General features: G+C 34.5%; 1 protein-coding gene across 1 annotated transcript in view; it reads right to left on the bottom strand.

Moving 5' to 3' along the window:
• The window catches only part of LOC150099060 (uncharacterized), a 94,121-nt gene that overhangs the window by 24,016 nt on the left and 51,908 nt on the right, over window positions 1-18,197 (bottom strand). Inside the window, exon 2 of the mRNA XM_090405804.1 lies at window positions 16,791-16,833. Within this exon, the coding sequence (XP_090261930.1) occupies window positions 16,791-16,833 (43 nt within the window). The remainder of the gene's footprint in view (window positions 1-16,790; window positions 16,834-18,197) is intronic.

Here is an 18,197-nt window from a genome sequence, read left to right as displayed (position 1 = left end):
CAAATGTTTGGTTAAGAAGACCAAAAATAATAATCTACCCAAAAAATAAAACCTAAAAATTATGAAAATCATCCTACATGGCATTCATATAATTGTGGACACATGAATGGGATGTGGCTGTTTGAAATTACTGCTAAAGTGACTAAAAGATAAGATGCAAGTTAACACAAACAAGGAAGCATTATATGAGTGCTATTCTATGTGAGAGTGTAATTAATAATAGATTGTGGTCTACGCTGCCTAAGTACAAAAAACATCCACAGTATGCTTAATAAGATCATCAATGAGGTAGAGGTTTAAAGAATGTTTCAAGTTTTTTAGTATTATGGCAAATATGTTGACCGAAATCACTGCAGTTGAAAAGGAAAGCTAGATGGAGTTATGAACATTAAAATCTCCAATGAAGGAGAGTTCTCTATTAAGAAATCTGGACTCCAAGCATCAAAGGCTGGGAGGAGAGAGAGAGAGAGAACAAATGAATATAAGTATATCAGTACATGATTGCACAAATGCCACAAGAGAGACATGAATGGTGATTAACCACCCAACCGGCCATGACATGTATATATGTCCAGGTTACCATGGAAGCGAAGTGCATATTAAAATCATAATACCATTGATATTACATTGAAATATATGATGGATACGAAGTGTAGAGGAGTGATGTATTTCATCCATATTGATGACGACGTGGTTAAAGAAAGTGAAAACAGACTTTTAACTCTGTAGGAAAAGTAGGTGTGGTTTTTGCAGATGGAGTTGGAAATTATTGCCACTGAGGTTGGAACTAATATAAAGTATGTTTGTAAAGTCAATCTGGAAGTTTTAAAGGTTTGCTTTTTTTTCTTCTTTTTTTTCCCTGCATATGATCATATGCAGTAAAAAAAACTACATACAATTTGGACACAACATAAGTTTCTTGTAATTTTAGATTTTCGATAATTTGTTTATAGCTATTTCAAGCTCTTCTGATTCTCTTCAGTTGAAAGGACCTGGGTTTGAATTTTGTCTACAAATATATCTGATCTCAGTTCTAACCTCAATGACAATCATTTCCATCTAAAAAACCACACCTACCTTTTCCTCAAAAAACTTTCTTTAATCACCACTCATTTCATTTGTGGCATTTGTTCAATCATGCACCAATATTCATTTGCTCTCTCTCAAGTCCAGATTTCTTAATAGTAAATAAATTAATTTATTGAACTTATTAATATTTAGCTGGTTTTCTACCCAGCATCTTCAGAACATAAATTATAACTGTAACAAGCACACAGGAACTACACTAAACCATTAGAAACAATTCAACTTGTAACTGATGCAGAGGTATGGTCCTAATATTGTATCTTGTATGGGCCAGATAACTGTAAAGTTAATTTGGAGAAGTCAAGCTATCTAGTATCAGAAAGGCTAATACCAGATAGCACTCCCCCATCTCAACAATTAACTTGTTGAGGTTGGGGAGTGCTATTCTAAAAATATTCTTTCAGACTTATAGCAACACCTGTTAAAACCAATGTTTTCCTCCATTTAATCCTATATGAAGGAGCAACTTGCCACAAAGATGATCACGGATGTAATTTTTGTTTTCTTCACGGCAATTGTTAATTGAACTACCAGTCTGTCCTCACAAGGAACTCTTTCTCTTTTATAAAAAAATTCACTGCGCAACTTTGATAAAAAAAAATTTAATTTTGACAGATTCTAACATCATGGTCAGATTTGATGCCCCCCCCCCCCACTTCTATCAGCCCATCTGAAAAGTAATGTTCGTTTTTATACTGTACTTGTTCAAACATGTCTCAGCTTGTCTAAACATGAATTTTTAAAGCTTTATAAGTACTGCTAAGTTCAGGCAGCCTCATTCTAAGGAATTCCACCTTGCAAGAACATAAGTTTTTTTTTAAATAACTCTTTATAAATATATCATGCTTTATGAATTCAAAAACGGTGTTAAACTGTGAATGAAATTATTTTGTATGTTTTTGTTCTTCATTCACATTTAACATAATCTACCATACACAAAGGCTAGACTTGTAATTAATTAATGTAAATCACTTGTTTATAATTTAATATTCATATAACTACCTTTAATTTTATCTAATATTTAATTAATTAATTAATCAAAGATATATGTATTAATAATGAAAAGACTGTATTAAATATTATTAAGCTATTTTATTTATTACTATATTAATATTATGAGAACTTGTATTTGATAATTTAATTGCGCATTAGTTGAAATGTAAATATTCTCTATTTATTCCTATTTGTAGAAGCTCAACATTATGCAATAGCTCAATTTTATTATGTTTTGTTTGGTTGTCATGGAGATGTATGTAAGAGAGCGAGCGCGAGTTTTGGAATAATACGTAAGGGAGAAAAGCTGAAAGTTGAGTTAAAGAGAGCAAGAGAACAATTTAGGCAGGAAGAACGCTGAAAATATAGATTAGAGAGAGAGGATTGGCATTCGGCTGGAATCAGAGGATATTCTAATTTTGCATTCGGGAATTAGAGTGTGATAATAGCGAGTCGGCAAGACACTCAAGCAGCTAATTAAAAGTCCAGTAGTCGAGAAGCGGTTAGCTAATAAGTTGTAGAATAACAATTATAGCTACGGAAGACAGCTGAGTGACTACTGAATGAATAGCAATACTACAGTTGAGATTTAATTTCAGGGTCAACCTTTCAAGGACACACGGTATCTTTAAGCATAGCACGGAATAACGAGAGAATAGTAGAGGCTGTAAAGTTGAAGTTTACTGTTAGCTGTGTTTAGAATTATAGTGCCTAAAGAATTAATTGAATGCCGGAGGAATGAACAACTGTGCATATAAAATCTAAAGTTAAGGAATTATTGTGTTACTTTAAATTCATGAGTGATCAGTAGTGCTTCATGCAAGAACGTTTGTTTATGTGTATAGTGACCGATGATTAATTCAGTTATTGCTTAGAAGAATTATTTTAATGAGTGCCGTTTAATGTTTAAGGTGTTTACAGTTATAAAAAGTGTTTGCGTATAAGTTGATGAAGAAAGAAGATTGTCGGTAAGATTATTCCAACCATTAATATTCCTATACAGAGATATGTGTGTTTCATCCTAGAATTTCCTTATATTAACAGTAACTATTGCGGAGATTAGCTGAAGTGTAGATTTAAAGTGTTTGCTTCAGAAGAAGTGTTACTGAATTTTTATTGTATTTGGAACTTAAGAAACTGTGAGACATTTGTGCAATCGGTTACTGAGGAACTTTCTTTCTTTGAGCTTTACCAAGTAGTTAACTGAATTTTGTGAGAGCTAAAATGTTTATAATATCTTACTTAGTGATTTGTACTTAAGTGTAAATTGTGATTCTAAATTAAATGTTTGTTTTTGTTAATCTAAAGTTGTGTTTTGCCTGAATCTCTTTTACTGCACCATTCATAAAATATTCGAACCAAAGCGGGAGAGATAAGTTAAACATACTCGGCCAGTATATACAATATTAACACCTAAAAGGAGAGATAGTTGTGAGTCGGTTTTTCTTCAATTCTTGAACTAATTCAGATATAGAGTGGCGCAATCTTTAAATATAAATTTTCTCTATATTTGAATTAGAAATCAACTAGCAACCTTCTATTTTGTCTAAGAACATCATAGTGATTAACATGTAGGATCCAAAGTATAGACTGAGAAGAAGTAGGATCCAACAATGGCAACCAAGCTGCTAACACTGTAAAAAATATGCAAGAAGTGTATGGTATAATGTTTTAAATGTCTGAAAGTGCCAGCGATGGTTCCAAAAATTTCTGGAAGGGGATTTCAGCTTGAAAGACTCCCGTCACTCTGGGTGCCCTGTCTCTCTCGATAATGATATGCTGGTAGCCACTATTGCAAGAAATGCCAATGCAACTGCTGCAGATTTAGCAAAAGATCTTAATTCATTGTCATCAACCATCCATCACAATCTGCAAAAACTTGGAATACTGTCTAAGCTCGGCAAGTGGGTTCCTCATGAACTGACAAACAACAATCTAAGAGAGTGTGCCTACATCTGCACTGCTCTTCATTTTCGAGAGGTTCAATCTCTGTTTTTGAGTTGTATAGTCACCAGTGATGAAAAGTAGATACTTTACAACAATGTTAAGTGCTGAAGGCAGCGAGTTCATTCAGGGGAACAGACTAAACCTCAGCCAAAACAAGACCTTCACCCTGAGAAGGTTTTGTTAAGTATTTGATGGAATATGGCTGGTATTATACACTTTGAACTCTTGCCACAAAACCAAACAATCACAGATGAAGTATATATACTGCGAAAAACTTGATCAATTGAATGAAAAACTGAAAGAAAAGAGGTGTTCCCTGGTCAATCCAAAGGGTGTTGTTTATCGCAAGAATCACTTGTACCAAGATTGAGGAACTCTGAGTGGGAAAAGCTTCCACACCCTCTGTATTCTCCTGTTCTTGCTCCTTCAGATTACCACTTATTTTGAAGTTCGCGACATTTCATTAATGAAAAACAATACGATACATTAGAGGCACTGAAACTGACCCTATGCGACTTCTTTGCTTCCAAACCTCCTGAATTCTATAGAAATGGCATTATGAAGTTTTCACAACATTGGAAGAGAGTAGACAAATGGAGAATATATATTTGATTAAATTAGCAAGTAATTTTATTTATCTTGTATATCCTTTCAAAACTTAATGCTGAAGCATTACTTTTGGGATGACCTGATACATGAAACATTTTGAAAACCAAGTACTCAACATGACTGCACTTAAACCAATAGTCAAACTCTGCTATACTGATGATGTGTTTGCTATTTGGCCTCATGGCCCAAGACACACTGGATACGTTTTTAGCACATCTCAGCAACAAACAACCTAAAATAAACTTCACCACAGAAAAAGAAAGTAACAACTGTCTTCCCTTTCTAGATACATTACTGACAAGCCTTCCCAAATTATTCTTTTCCATTTACAGTAAACTCATGCATACAGGAAGGTACTCACATAAACAATCACACCACCATGCATTCCAACAACATGGCATTCTCAAAATGCTCACCGAGCCAGGGACCTTCACAACACGGGCTAGAGTTCGTGTAAAATAGATAAAATACTATGTGCACCCCACATCCCTTCATGAACCAACAAACGGGATCACAGCTAAGCTATTTCCATCTCACACATTAAGGGGACATCAGAAAAGATAGCTAAAGTTCTCTACAAATACGATCTCACTGCCACTTTTACACAACTTATACAGCTAGCTATCTTCATCCACTCTCCTAAGGATCACCTTCATTCTTGCAAATCCTGGAGCATGTGAAGTTCCTTGTACCTGCAGTTTGTCCAATTTTGGACCAGATTAGTTAGCAATCTGCTTTGAAGAAAAACAAAAATTGCATCCGTGATTGTCTTTATGGCAAGTTGGGACTAGCAAAGCATGCTCTGGATTGTCCACATAGGATTAAGTGGAGGACGACATCGGGTTTACACAAAAGTCACTATAGGTCTGAAAGACTATTTATAGAATCAGCATCTGCTTTGAAGCACTCCCCAACCTCAACAAGTATGGTTGCATTCATCTACCTAAGATCTGGGAGCCAGTCATTCTGAAATGAGATAGTCAGATTTCTTCAAATTCACTTTATAGTTATGTAGTCATAGAGGATACCTTATTAGGATAGCAGTTATAAATTGAATTGTTTCTAATGATTTAGTGTGATGCCTGTTATTTATAATTATAACTATAATAATTATAATTATAACTTGTGACAGTTATAATTATGCTGGGTAAAAAACCAGTAAAATATTAGTAAGTTCAATAAATTTATTTATTTTTCATCTCTTGGTATTGTTTATACCATAAAGCACTAACTGTTCTGCAGATAGTTATTTTTGCTTTATACCAATTCTGCAAGTAGTTTTATTGGTTGTGCATCATTGAACTAAAACTGTATCCATCATTTCCTTGACTTCTTTTAAGGCAGCAGTTTATACTACATGTGTTTACAGCATGATTTACAATGCACCAAACCAGAATCTCTCATTTCTCTTCCAGACATCACACATGGACTAGGGAGTGCTTAACTTACACAACAGATCTACACATATATTGCCCATGTAACATATGCTAACATCCCTCTTGAATAATGTTAACACTATTTATTACTCACTGTTTGGCATACGGGGTGCTTAAGGGTCAAAGCTGTATAACTGAAAGGAGACCTCCACATAGCCTTTAAAGGAATGCGGAGAACCGACCAGGGCTTCTGACCTAATGTCCAATCCTCACCTTCTCGTGGTACACCCTGTTGAGTATCTACTTTGATACTGAACGAACGAGGATGGGCTGGCAATTTGGGATTTAGCCGACCAAATTGTATTCTTATTGGTTAAACCAAAATAAAAAATGATGGTACAACATGACAAAATTTCATGCTGGCTGGGGCGTCGCCCGGTTAAACAAGGCCCCCGTTGTTTTCGCCAGGGAACCAGGGCGAACAGCGAAAAGTCAGCTACTGGAACAAATCTGAAAACAAACCCCAACTCAACATCACCAGAGTTAAAGATCGGTACTATCAACGTAAGAAGCCTGAATGGCAAAGAAATGGAGCTAGCTGAGGAATTAGATAAGTACCAGATCGACATAATAGGGGTGACTGAAACAAAAAAGACCAAAACTGGTGAGATCTTTCTGAGCAATAAATACAAAATGTTATATTCAGGCAATAACAATCAAGGAAAAGAAGGAGTAGCCATAGTATTCAACACAAAATACGAGGCTAATCTTCTTGAATGGCAGTCAGTCTCAAGTAGAGTAATGTGGGCAAATATGAGAATGGGGAACTGGACAATGAGACTTATTTGTGCCTATGGTCCCACAGAAGGTTCTACTAAGGTAGAAGTGGAGGAATTTTTTGAGGCTTTAGAAAAAGCAACTGACACAATGAAAAAGGAAAAGTTGGTCCTTGTTGGGGATCTAAATAGTAGAGTAGGAAATGATTGTGAGACATACAAAAATATTTTGGGAAAATTTGGAGAAAAGAGCAAAGCTAATAATAATGGCAAATATCTGTTGGATTTCTGCTCAGGACATGGACTGGTTATTACTAACACCATGTTCCAACATAAAAATGTGCACAAATTCACATAGAGAGAAGAGGCTAGGAATAAGAAAAGTCTCATTGACTATGTTATTGTCGATAGTGATGTTTTCTCCCTGGTGCAGGACGCCAGAGTGTACAGAGGATTTGAAATTGGAAGTGATCACTATTTAGTCTTGAGCAGGATAAAATTGAATTTCATATTGAAAAGAATAACATGTAAGAAAGTTTTAAAGCGAATAAAAGTTGAGCAGCTCTCAGATGTAAACTGTAGACTAAAATACACAAAGATTATTGAAGAAAAAATGAAAGAGTTTGAGAACAGGAATCAAACCTTGGAGATTCAGTGGCAAACTCTGAAGGAAACATTGATTGATTCTGCCAGAGAGGCATGTGGTGAGGTTGTGTGCAAAGATAAAAAAATCAGAACTCCCTGGTGGACACAGGAAGTTAAAGAGGCAGTGAAGGAAAAGAAGAAAGCATATCAAAAGTTCCTGGCAAATAAGTCAGCTTTTACTCTTACAGAATACAGAGACAAATGTAAGAAAGCTAAACAGTTTGTAAAACTAGCTAAACAAAAGTCATGGGAGGACTTTGGCAAGAATATAGAAAATAAATATCAAGAAGGTGGCAAAATATTCTGGAGGTTGTTGAAGAAGCTTAGGAATGGAGGAAAGAGTGCTGTAAAAGGAATTAGAGATGATAAAGGTGAAATGAAAACAGGAGAAAAAGATATCCTTGAAGTATGGAGTAATTACTTTGAAAAACTGCTAAATGAAACAAGCAGTGATGACAGCACAGTGATAAAAAACACTGACCAGGCATGCAGTCAGGAATACATATCCATACTTGAAGTAGAAAAAGCCATCAAAGGCTTGAAATGTGGAAAGGCAGCAGGAGTAGATGATATTCGACCAGAAATGCTGAAGTATGGTGGTATAAGAGTCTTACAGTGGCTGCACTGCATAGTTCAGAAAGCCTGGACAGAGGGACGAATTCACGATGATTGGAGTAGAGCTCTCATAGTACCCATATATAAAAAGGGAAATAAAACTAAATGTGAGAATTACAGAGGTATTTCCCTACTGAGTGTTCCTGGCAAGATCTATGCAAGTATACTTGAGAAACGGTTGAGAAGAATTGTGGAAGAAAAGCTTGGTGAAGAACAAGCTGGATTCAGGCCAAATAGAGGCTGTCAGGATCAGATCTTCACTTTACGACAAATAGTCGAGAAAGCATGGGAATATAACAAAGATCTGTATTTAAGTTTTGTCGATTTGGAAAAGGCATATGACAAGGTGCCAAGAGAGAAGCTATTCAATACGCTGCAGTTATATGGTGTCAATGGGTCATTATATCAAGCAATACTTAGTCTTTATTTGAGTTGTGAGTCAGCAGTTAGAATTGAAGGAAGTACAGGAAGATGGTTTAATGTTAAATCTGGTGTGAGACAAGGATGTACATTATCCCCTCTGTTATTCATTATCTATATGGATCACATTATGAAGGAATGTGGTATTAAACCTGATATCAAAATTGGAGATGTTAATGTCAGCTCTTTGCTTTATGCGGATGATGTTATACTTCTAAATAAATCCGCTACAAGTCTGCAAGATTCTCTGACTAAATTGAATAGCTGTTGTAATAGATATGGTATGAAGGTCAGCAATAAAAAGACAAAGACAATGAAAATAGGCAGAATCATTGAAAATGTCAACTGTGTTGTGAATGGAGAACCTGTGGAACAAGTAAAACATTTCAGCTACTTAGGCACAATTTTTACTGAAGATGGTAAACTAAATATAGAAATAGACAACAGAATCAGCAAAGCTGGTATCGTGGGAAGTCAATTGAATAAATTCATATGGAATAAGAAAGAAATTAGTCGGAACACTAAATTAGCTGTATACAAGACTGTGTTGAAACCAATTTTAACTTATGGATCTGAGAGCTGGGTCAGAAGTAAAACACTTGACCAAAGACTAGAGACCGCAGATATGAGAGTCCTGAGAAAGATTAGAGGCGTGAACAGATGGCATCAATGGCAATATCATATTAAAAATGAGGATATTAGGAAAGAACTTGACATTGTCAGCATCCAGGAATGCATTAGCAGAGCTAATCTCAGATGGTATGGTCACTTAAATAGAATGGGAGAGGAAAGATTAGCAAAACAAGTGTTCTCTGCCAGATTGGCAGGAAAACGACCCAGAGGAAGACCAAGATATAGGTGGATTGATACGGTACAAAGTGCCTTAGACGATAGAAATATAAGATCTGATAATGTTGGAGTCTTGACAAGTAACAGATTGATTTGGAGGAAAATTGTAGATAGGAAGTTATAATGATGTAATTTTTTCATGTAGTACTGTCATATCCTGTACACCCCTGAGGGTACATGGCAGGAATTTGATGATGATGATGATGATGATGTTTGGCATACAAAATCAAAATGACTGAGCAATTGCTGATCTTGACAAACTATAAAATTTGCAGATACTGCAATAAAATACTAGCATAAATTTCCTCAATTGGGGAGATACCCAATATCTCGATGGGTTAGAGTAAGATGACTTTGGTGCACATCACTTTTTCCATCAATATATGTGTCTCTGTGGCACCAGAGCATTTCTCCCAATACAGAATAAATTAGCATCAGGATTCTTTAACCAGCAAATCAGAATCTGCTGCACACCATTGAATGCAAATCACTTGCGAGCTAGGTGTTATTTTGGTGCTCCAAAGAGATGGATATTATTGGGTTCAAGATCAGAATTGCTTATAGTTCAGAACTCAGTTATAACACCACCATATGTGTACCATTGTGTGTGCACGCATGTGCATTTGGCTGTGGGTGTGTAGTATAACATCATCATGCAGCATGATAATACAGACAGCAACTCAGGGCTCTTTGTAATGAATAGCCATCAGCAAGTGATATAGAATGTCAGAGTTAATGTTCAGCATTCACAATGTCACCCTAGTTTAAGATTATCAATAAGCACACACAAAATTAAAACACTTATCGTTGCTATGGGATTTTGTTTTGAATTATTTCTATGAGAAAGATTAATACAGTAAACCCTCAATTTAATGGACAAAATTTCCGGTATGTATGTCACATGCGAAAATTAATACCCTGTTAATTTTAAAATGCTTTTAACCAAGATTTGCTTATAATTAAATTAACAGGTTATTTTTAACAAATTTTGGCAAATAGGCCATCATACGTTGGAAAAACGCTGTAGTAATTTGGCCGACATAAAAGTCACTGCTCATAAAACATGTTTGGCGAATTATTAGGACATGATCACACCGATCGCTGTAATTGGTTCTTTTGCCGCGTGGTGTGACTTTCTGTGGCAGTTTTATTACACACATTTTTGTAATTTTAGGGAGTTAATTATAAAAAAACAGCAGAATTCAAAAGTTCAAAAAAAAAAAAACTTGATAGTTTTTTTCAAAGCAGGATTACCTAAACCAAGCGCCTCAACATCGAATATTAACTTCACATCAACTTATCTAAAAGTGTGAAAATTGTGTGTAAAACAATTTTGTTATCACAGTGCTAATATTGATAAAATTTCAGTATAACGTTACAGATATTTTTATTTTAAAAAATTAGAGATTTAATGCACACTCCTTAGCCCCTATTAGTCCGTTAAATCGAGGGTTTACTGTATTTTTTTTTTTTTTTTTGTGTGTGTGTGTGTGTGTGTGCATGTGTTACAAAAATAATTTGCTTCAAAACCAACTTTCATCACTACAACAATTTACTATAAGAATTGTGTACTACTTTATAATGGCCATATCTGAAATGCAGAAGAATGGGATTCTTCTGTCACGAAGAGTATTGTGAATATTGCCTTGGAACACTGAACAAGTAACCATGCAGTGTTACTCAATTAAATACATCCATCATACCTCTTTACATCATATATGCACTAAAACCAATGTCATCTGGATGGGTGTTGTGCTCGGACATTTTCTGTTTTGCCATTACCCCAAACCAAACCTCTTTCTGTGGCAAGACATTTTCTCTCTCTCTCTCTCTCTATATATATATATATACTGCTATTACCAAGTAGCAATGATGGTGCAGTACACTTAACAGACAGAAATTGTATCACCTCTAGTTATGATCATGTTTACCATCTGGACCTACTGCAACTGATGTAGCAGTATGATATGTTAAACACTTGTTTATTTTGCATCTGCAAATAATGCATTTTCACATGCAATGTACACCGATTTTTTTTTTTTTTTGAAGTACCATTTATTTCTTGAGTTTTCTTTTATATATTTTGTCTTAACCATCCAATAATAATTGATTTATTCAGTTTATTTTTTGTCCTCTAGGAATGAGGACATGACTTCACAATTTGAGAAACTAGGTTTAGCACAAAGATAATTTGCTAGATATCTTGTATATTGTCTGTAAATGAGGGAATGATAGAGGGAATAATGTACATTTCTTTCTCACACCTGATTTAAAATCAAACCATCTTCCTGTATCTTCAGTTCTAACTGCTGCCCTACAACTCAAAGACTAAGTAGGGTAATATCTCTCTGTAATTCTCACACTGTTTTATTTCCCTTTTTAAAGATGATTATTATGACAGCTCTACTCCAATCATCTGCAATTTGACCATCTATCCAAGCCTTCTGAATTATGTAATGCAGCTACTCTAAAACTTTTATACCTCCATATTAGAATGCAAATTCTAGTAATATCTTTATGAGGACGGGTTAAGATAACAACCAATAATTAAATAATTATTTTAATTTTTTGATTCTTTTTCAATAGTATTTGCATTATAACCATTAGAGATAAAGGTAGTTGTGATAATAAACAGTTCTTTGTTTAGAAGAACATCTGTAGAATATATTTTATGAGCTCTGTCAACTAAAGATCTCATTATACCATATCTCTAAGAAGGGTGATGATGCGAGAATTAATGTATTTACCAGTACGAGTTAGTTTTCTATATACTGATAACATGATGATGAACTCCATGGACAGTGCTGTGCTGAAATGGCCACAAATATTATATTCCTTCACTTTCCTCCAAAATCATTAGAACAAGAGCCACTATTGAACAACACCCTTTTACATCCACCTCGAAACTCACCAAACCAACTTCACTGCCTCTTCTTTCATTCTATCTACTCCTGTTCTTTGGAACAGTCTCTCCCACTCTACCTTCTCCAAAGAATACAACCTTGAGCTGTTCAAGAAAATGTGAACAGATTCCTTCTTTCATCTTTTCCTTTTGTCCACACATGGCACTAATATATGGTAGGTCTTGTGGCCTTTTGTATGTGGATTATATATATATATATATTATGTGTGTGTGTGTGTGTGTGTGTGTATATATATATATATATATATATATACACACACACACACACACACATAAAAGATAGAGGCCTTTAATATATGGTATAGGAGCCCTGTGTGAGCTTATTTCTTGTCTGAGTTGAGGTATAAGAGAGTTGTTAAATTATTTTTTGAGTTATTCTTGGATTATAGCTATTTACTAAGGCTGTTTTCTTTGATAGCTCTTGTTTTAGAGATTCTTTAGAAGAACAAATTTTTGTGTTCTCTTGATACTAAATTTTATGATGCCATATTTTTGAGATGGATGGTGGGCTGATGTATTACATATATAATAACCTGAAAAAGTTGGTTTTCAGTAGAATTGATCCATCTTGCTTAAGTTGGATGTGTACATCTAGAAAGGAAATACCTTTTGATGTTTCTTTTTTTAGTGTGGACTAACACAAGGAATAAGGTGTTGATTTTTTTTTTTTTTTTTTTTGTAGAAATGGGTGAGTTCTAGCTCTATGTGACTCCAAATTGCAAAGACGTCATCAATGCCACACAGCCAAATTGTTGGTTTTGGGATCAAGAGAGAAGATTCTTTATAATTAAAATTATAATAACGGAATTAACTCACATAAAATAATATTTTATGTGAAGAATATTCTTTCTTCTAGGTGTTCAAGATAAAAGTTGGCTAGGTTATGTGATAAGGGTGAGCCCATTGTAGTTTCTTCCTCTTGTTTATATATTTTATCTTTCCACATTAAGTGACTAGGCAAAATCGTAAATTTAAATTAGTCCACTATGTCCGTTGCAAATGTTTGGGCTAGAAATTCTATAGTCTCTTTGTGAGGGATATTTGTGAAGAGAAAGAGAATGTCAAAACTTACCAACATGTTGTATCTGCCAGTTTACTATCTTTTGTTCCTGCAAGAAATTCTGTTGAATTTTTCATCAAAGAAGCTGAGTGGCTAATGAGGAAATGGAGACGATTAGACAAAAATCTTGAGATTTTATGTGGGACTGCCTATAGAATCCACAACAGGTCTAAGTGGACAGTTGTTTTCATGTAATTTTGGTAAGTCTTATATTATATGGGTCTTGTGTGATATGTTCCAAGTCTTTTGATGTTTCTTGATCTACAGATGTTGTTTTATCCAATAATTTGGGGATTTTGAGTCGACTTTTGGTAGGTAGTTCCATATTAAGCTGGAAGCATGTGCCACTATCACAAAGAAGTAATTTCATTTTTCTATTATACAATTTGGCATTTTAGACTACAGTAACAGTGATATTCCCCTTCAGTTTTGGTGATAACTATGTTATTATTTTTTTTAAAGACTTCATGGCTCGTAATTCTGACAGTGGGATATTCAGTTCTGATGGTTGTGCATCATAGATCACCTTGGCTATTTCAAAATGTAGTCTATTAGCTTCATTATTAGACAGATGACTGATGTTCTTTTCAGTGTTGTGCATGAAATCTAATAGAGAATTTGTTTGGGAGAAATCACAAACTTGTGGCCCTGTGCTAGTACATTCAGTTCATCTGTTAGAGGACAGTACAATAAGTTAACAACCCATTTGTTCACAGTTAATTTGGCTGTATTTTTTTCACAATCATTGTGAAAAAAATGGAAGCTGATACATATGGTTATTAATATATCACAAAAATGCATGCACTGAAGTCCTTGCATTTTTGTGATATATTAATAACCATATGTATCAGCTTCCAATTCTGTTTTTATGATATTTAATGTCAATTCTGTTAATATGTTAAATGTTAAAGTAATGCCAGCAAATGTTGGTCGATTGGTAGAACCTCTGCTACTAATGGCTAGCAAAAAGTTAAGCAAGTTTGAGCGCGGTTAGTAGTTGGAAGGGTTCAAACATTCGATGCTGTTGGCACACTCTCCCTCGATGAGTCTTTGGACTCCCTGGAGGTGTCACATAATAATAATAATATTAGTCTCTATCTGTTCCCTTCTGCCATACGGCCAGGGGAGGGTAGCTATATATGCTACTATACTAGGGAGATGATTATGAGCAAGGTGGTTTCCCGTTGCCTTCCTTGCCGTAAGTATTTTTTTTGACTGTAACCCATGTGTTCACGGGGCCGGTTTGCCTGCTTGCAGGATGAAAAACCCCAGATAAACTGTGGAAAAAACCCTACTGTCCACGCCCAAGACCGGCTAACTTGGCTATGGCTGAGGAAGATCCTTGAGCTCCTCATGTCTTCGACGGGAATCGAACCTAGGACACTCCTTCCCCAGGCATATGGTTGCGAAGCACTAAGCCACTAGGCTAACCGGGCGGACAATATTAGAGTAAATATGTTAAATCATTAGAGCAGGATATCACTGGACCACAAAGAATAGGTTTTAAAAGTTTCAGGCAACTACAAACAGCAGAAAATGACCAATTAAGAAATAATCTAATTTCCAAAACGGATTGGATAGAACACTATAAAACATTGTGGAATGAAAAACAAGAAATACAAAACAATGACAAAACTCACAAAATTGAAGATATTAATACACAGGAAAGTACAGAAGAAATAGCAATGGAAGAATTAGAAAAAGAATTTAAAAACTCTAGAAATAGAAAAAGCCCAGGCCTGGATGGAATATGCATCATTGAGCTCTTTAAATATGCAGACAATAGCTTAAAAGAAAACCTACTTAAACTCTTCAATAACATCTGGAAATATCAAAAAATCCCAAAAGAATGGGAAACTGGAACAATAATAAATATTCACAAAAAAATGTCCAGGACAAATGTGGAAATTACAGAGGCATTACTCTCTTAATAACAGCATCTAAACTATATGCAAACATTTTAAAAAACAGAGTGGTTTAGAAGAGGATGCACAGATGCCTCTTTCACAATGCAACAGATCATCGAAAAAAGAAAAGAATTTAATCTGCTCACTTTTCTTCTATTTATTGACTATGAAAAGGCGTATGATAACTTGATCAGAAATTTACTCTGGAAAATATTACAAGATGATAAAATACCTCCTCAATTAATTAATGCAATAAAAAAAAGTCTACACAGAGAAACAAAAATTTGCATCAAATTTGCAGATGGAACATTATCAGAACCTATAACTATAAATAAAGGAGTAAGACAAGGTTGTGCCTTATCCCCCCCTCCTATTCAACATTTATATAAACAGAATCCTAAAAGAATGAAAAACAACTGTCAAAGATGGAGTTAAACTAACAAATAATATACAGCTAAATACAATACTTTATGCAGATTTCAAATTCAGAAGATAAACTCCAAATTGTAACTAACCATCTAGATGAAATAGCAAAAAAATTTTAAATGAAAATATCTGAAACAAAAACGAAAGCTATGGCAATGTGTGGAAACACCATTCAAAAAGTCCAAATTATGCTTAACAATAAAATAATAGAACAAGTTACAGAATTCAAATAATTGGGAAATATAATCTCATAATACAATACTGATTTACAATTGGAAGCAAGACTACAAATTTACAATAGAATGAATGGCATAATTAAAAGAAATTTTGGAAAACAAATGACTAAAGAAACTCAGCTAAGATTACATAATATGACCTCTAAATCATCTCTCAAATTTGGAAGTGAAACTTGGACTCTAAAACAAAGAAACAAACAAAGACTGGAAGTAGCACAGATGAAGTTTCTAAGACCTCTCCTGGGACTCACTAGGTTAGATAAAAAGAAAAACACAGAAATAAGAGAACAATCATATACAAAAAACATCATACAAGAAATAGAAGAATATCAGCAAAATTGGCTACACAGCACAGAAAGGATGAATAACAATGGGATTCCCAAATTAGCACATAAATATAAACCTACAGGAAGAAGACCTCGCAGATGTCCAAGATTAAGGTGGAAAGATCAACTTCATCTGCAGAGCAGGAACAGGACATAAAAAGCCTAAACCTGAATTGCTCAGACAACGACGACGAATATCAATTCCTTTTTTGAAACTCTTAAATGATTAAGCACCAGAGAATGGCTAGTTTCTAGATAAATTTTATGAGCTCCAGGCAATTTAATGACTTCCTTTAACTTAGCAAAAGTCAGTATTTAGCTTGCCTGCACTTCTTCAAAAATGAGATTCTAGCATGCCGCTTATCCTATTTAAATTGAAGCTTTCCTAGTAAGTTGCTCTTCTGTACTGTTGACTCCTCATGAAGAAATGACTTTCTTGTATAATGAGACCTATGGAGTATCCATAACTATAGAATCATATGCATACCACAGTAAAAGTACTGAACAATACAATTTGCATGGTGCCTGGCATGAATGTTAAAATATTAATACTAACATTATTACAAGAAAGAAGTATTACAAGTATAAATACTTACTTTCCAACCATTTGGTGCAGTTTTGAAATAAGGAAAATTCTCCCTGGGATTTAAAAAAAAAAAAAAAAAATTAAGTTTTAAATAATCATTACATAAACTGGATGGGGAACAAAGTGTCCTTTCAAGATAGTAATAATATCTAATAAACTTTTATAAATTTTCAATTAAATAATCTGTAAGGCTTAATTATTGTAAAAGGACATGCCTCAAGACCTCAGTTTACTGTGTTACTAAATTTTAAGTTTCTTTCTTTTTTAAGGTGTGTGTGAGGGGGGGGAACAGAAATATCTACTCAGATATGAGTGATGCATTGACTCAGGGCTACATGTGATATTTTATTAAAAGATAAGGAATTGTTTGAATTTTGTTAACATTATAGTTAGCATCATCAAGGACAATTCACAGATTCAACAATAATAACATAAATAATCAAATTATACTTGCCAAGAAATTACATTCTTGTTTAATTCTTTATACAAGTTTAGGCAAACTAAATTTTTGCATGATGTATCTTCATGACTAGGCCACTTGTATATAGAGACTGTTGACCACATCAACTGCCTTGGTATCCTATAATGCAAAGCACACTTCCTTTTGGACATGTATATTGCTAAGCATTATAGCAAGGGTCACTACTCAGACTGGTTGGCCTTTTTTGAGGTCTCGTCAGTGGAAGCTAGATCAAGAAAGATGACATGAATTTATGTGATACTAAGACCTGACGTGAAGTCAACAACCACTATATACAAACTGAATAATGAATATACTTCACGTGAAAGGTTTGTTTGCTTACACATGGGCAAAGTAAACAAAAATATAGTTTCTTGGCAAGTGTCATTTACTTTATAACCAAGTGAAAATTTTTCTAGAACATAAATAATCATCTGTGATATTTGTAAGCACATTTAAGCCCCATGATCTGCTATCTTTGGCTTTTGGATCTGTAATTTTAAGATAAGGTGGCCTCTTTAAGATATGATCTCATAGCTTGTTGTATATTTTTCTGTGTAAATTATGTGTGTTCTCCTAGTTCATTTGCCTGTTTGTAAGATGAAAAATCAGAATTTCTTAGAAGGAAAAACCCTTCCACCTCTATATAAGCCTGGCTAACTTATCTTCAGTTGAAAAACCCTGATGAAGGCTATTTGCATCCTAGACAGGATTTGAACCCTGGTCTTTCCAGCCAAAGGATACTATTGAAATTGACCTATATAAAGAGGCTCAATAATAACAACAAAAACAACACAGTATAGTAAAGCCTCAACAGCAAAAAATCCAAAGCATAAACACAGCACATGTCAGCAGCATTCACGACTGTCTTTTGTTATATATTCTATAGCAGTATTTCTCAACCATTCAACTTATTGAATTATCATCAGACAAAGGACTGGAAAATGCTTTTAATTC

This window comes from Typopeltis vanoorti, chromosome 15 (assembly GCF_054136105.1).
Source record: "Typopeltis vanoorti isolate ZY-2024b chromosome 15, IOZ_Tvanoo_1.0, whole genome shotgun sequence".
Lineage (NCBI taxonomy): Eukaryota > Metazoa > Arthropoda > Arachnida > Uropygi > Thelyphonidae > Typopeltis > Typopeltis vanoorti.
Note: the sequence above shows the minus strand (reverse complement) of the source record. Positions and strands in the feature narration are given on the sequence as shown.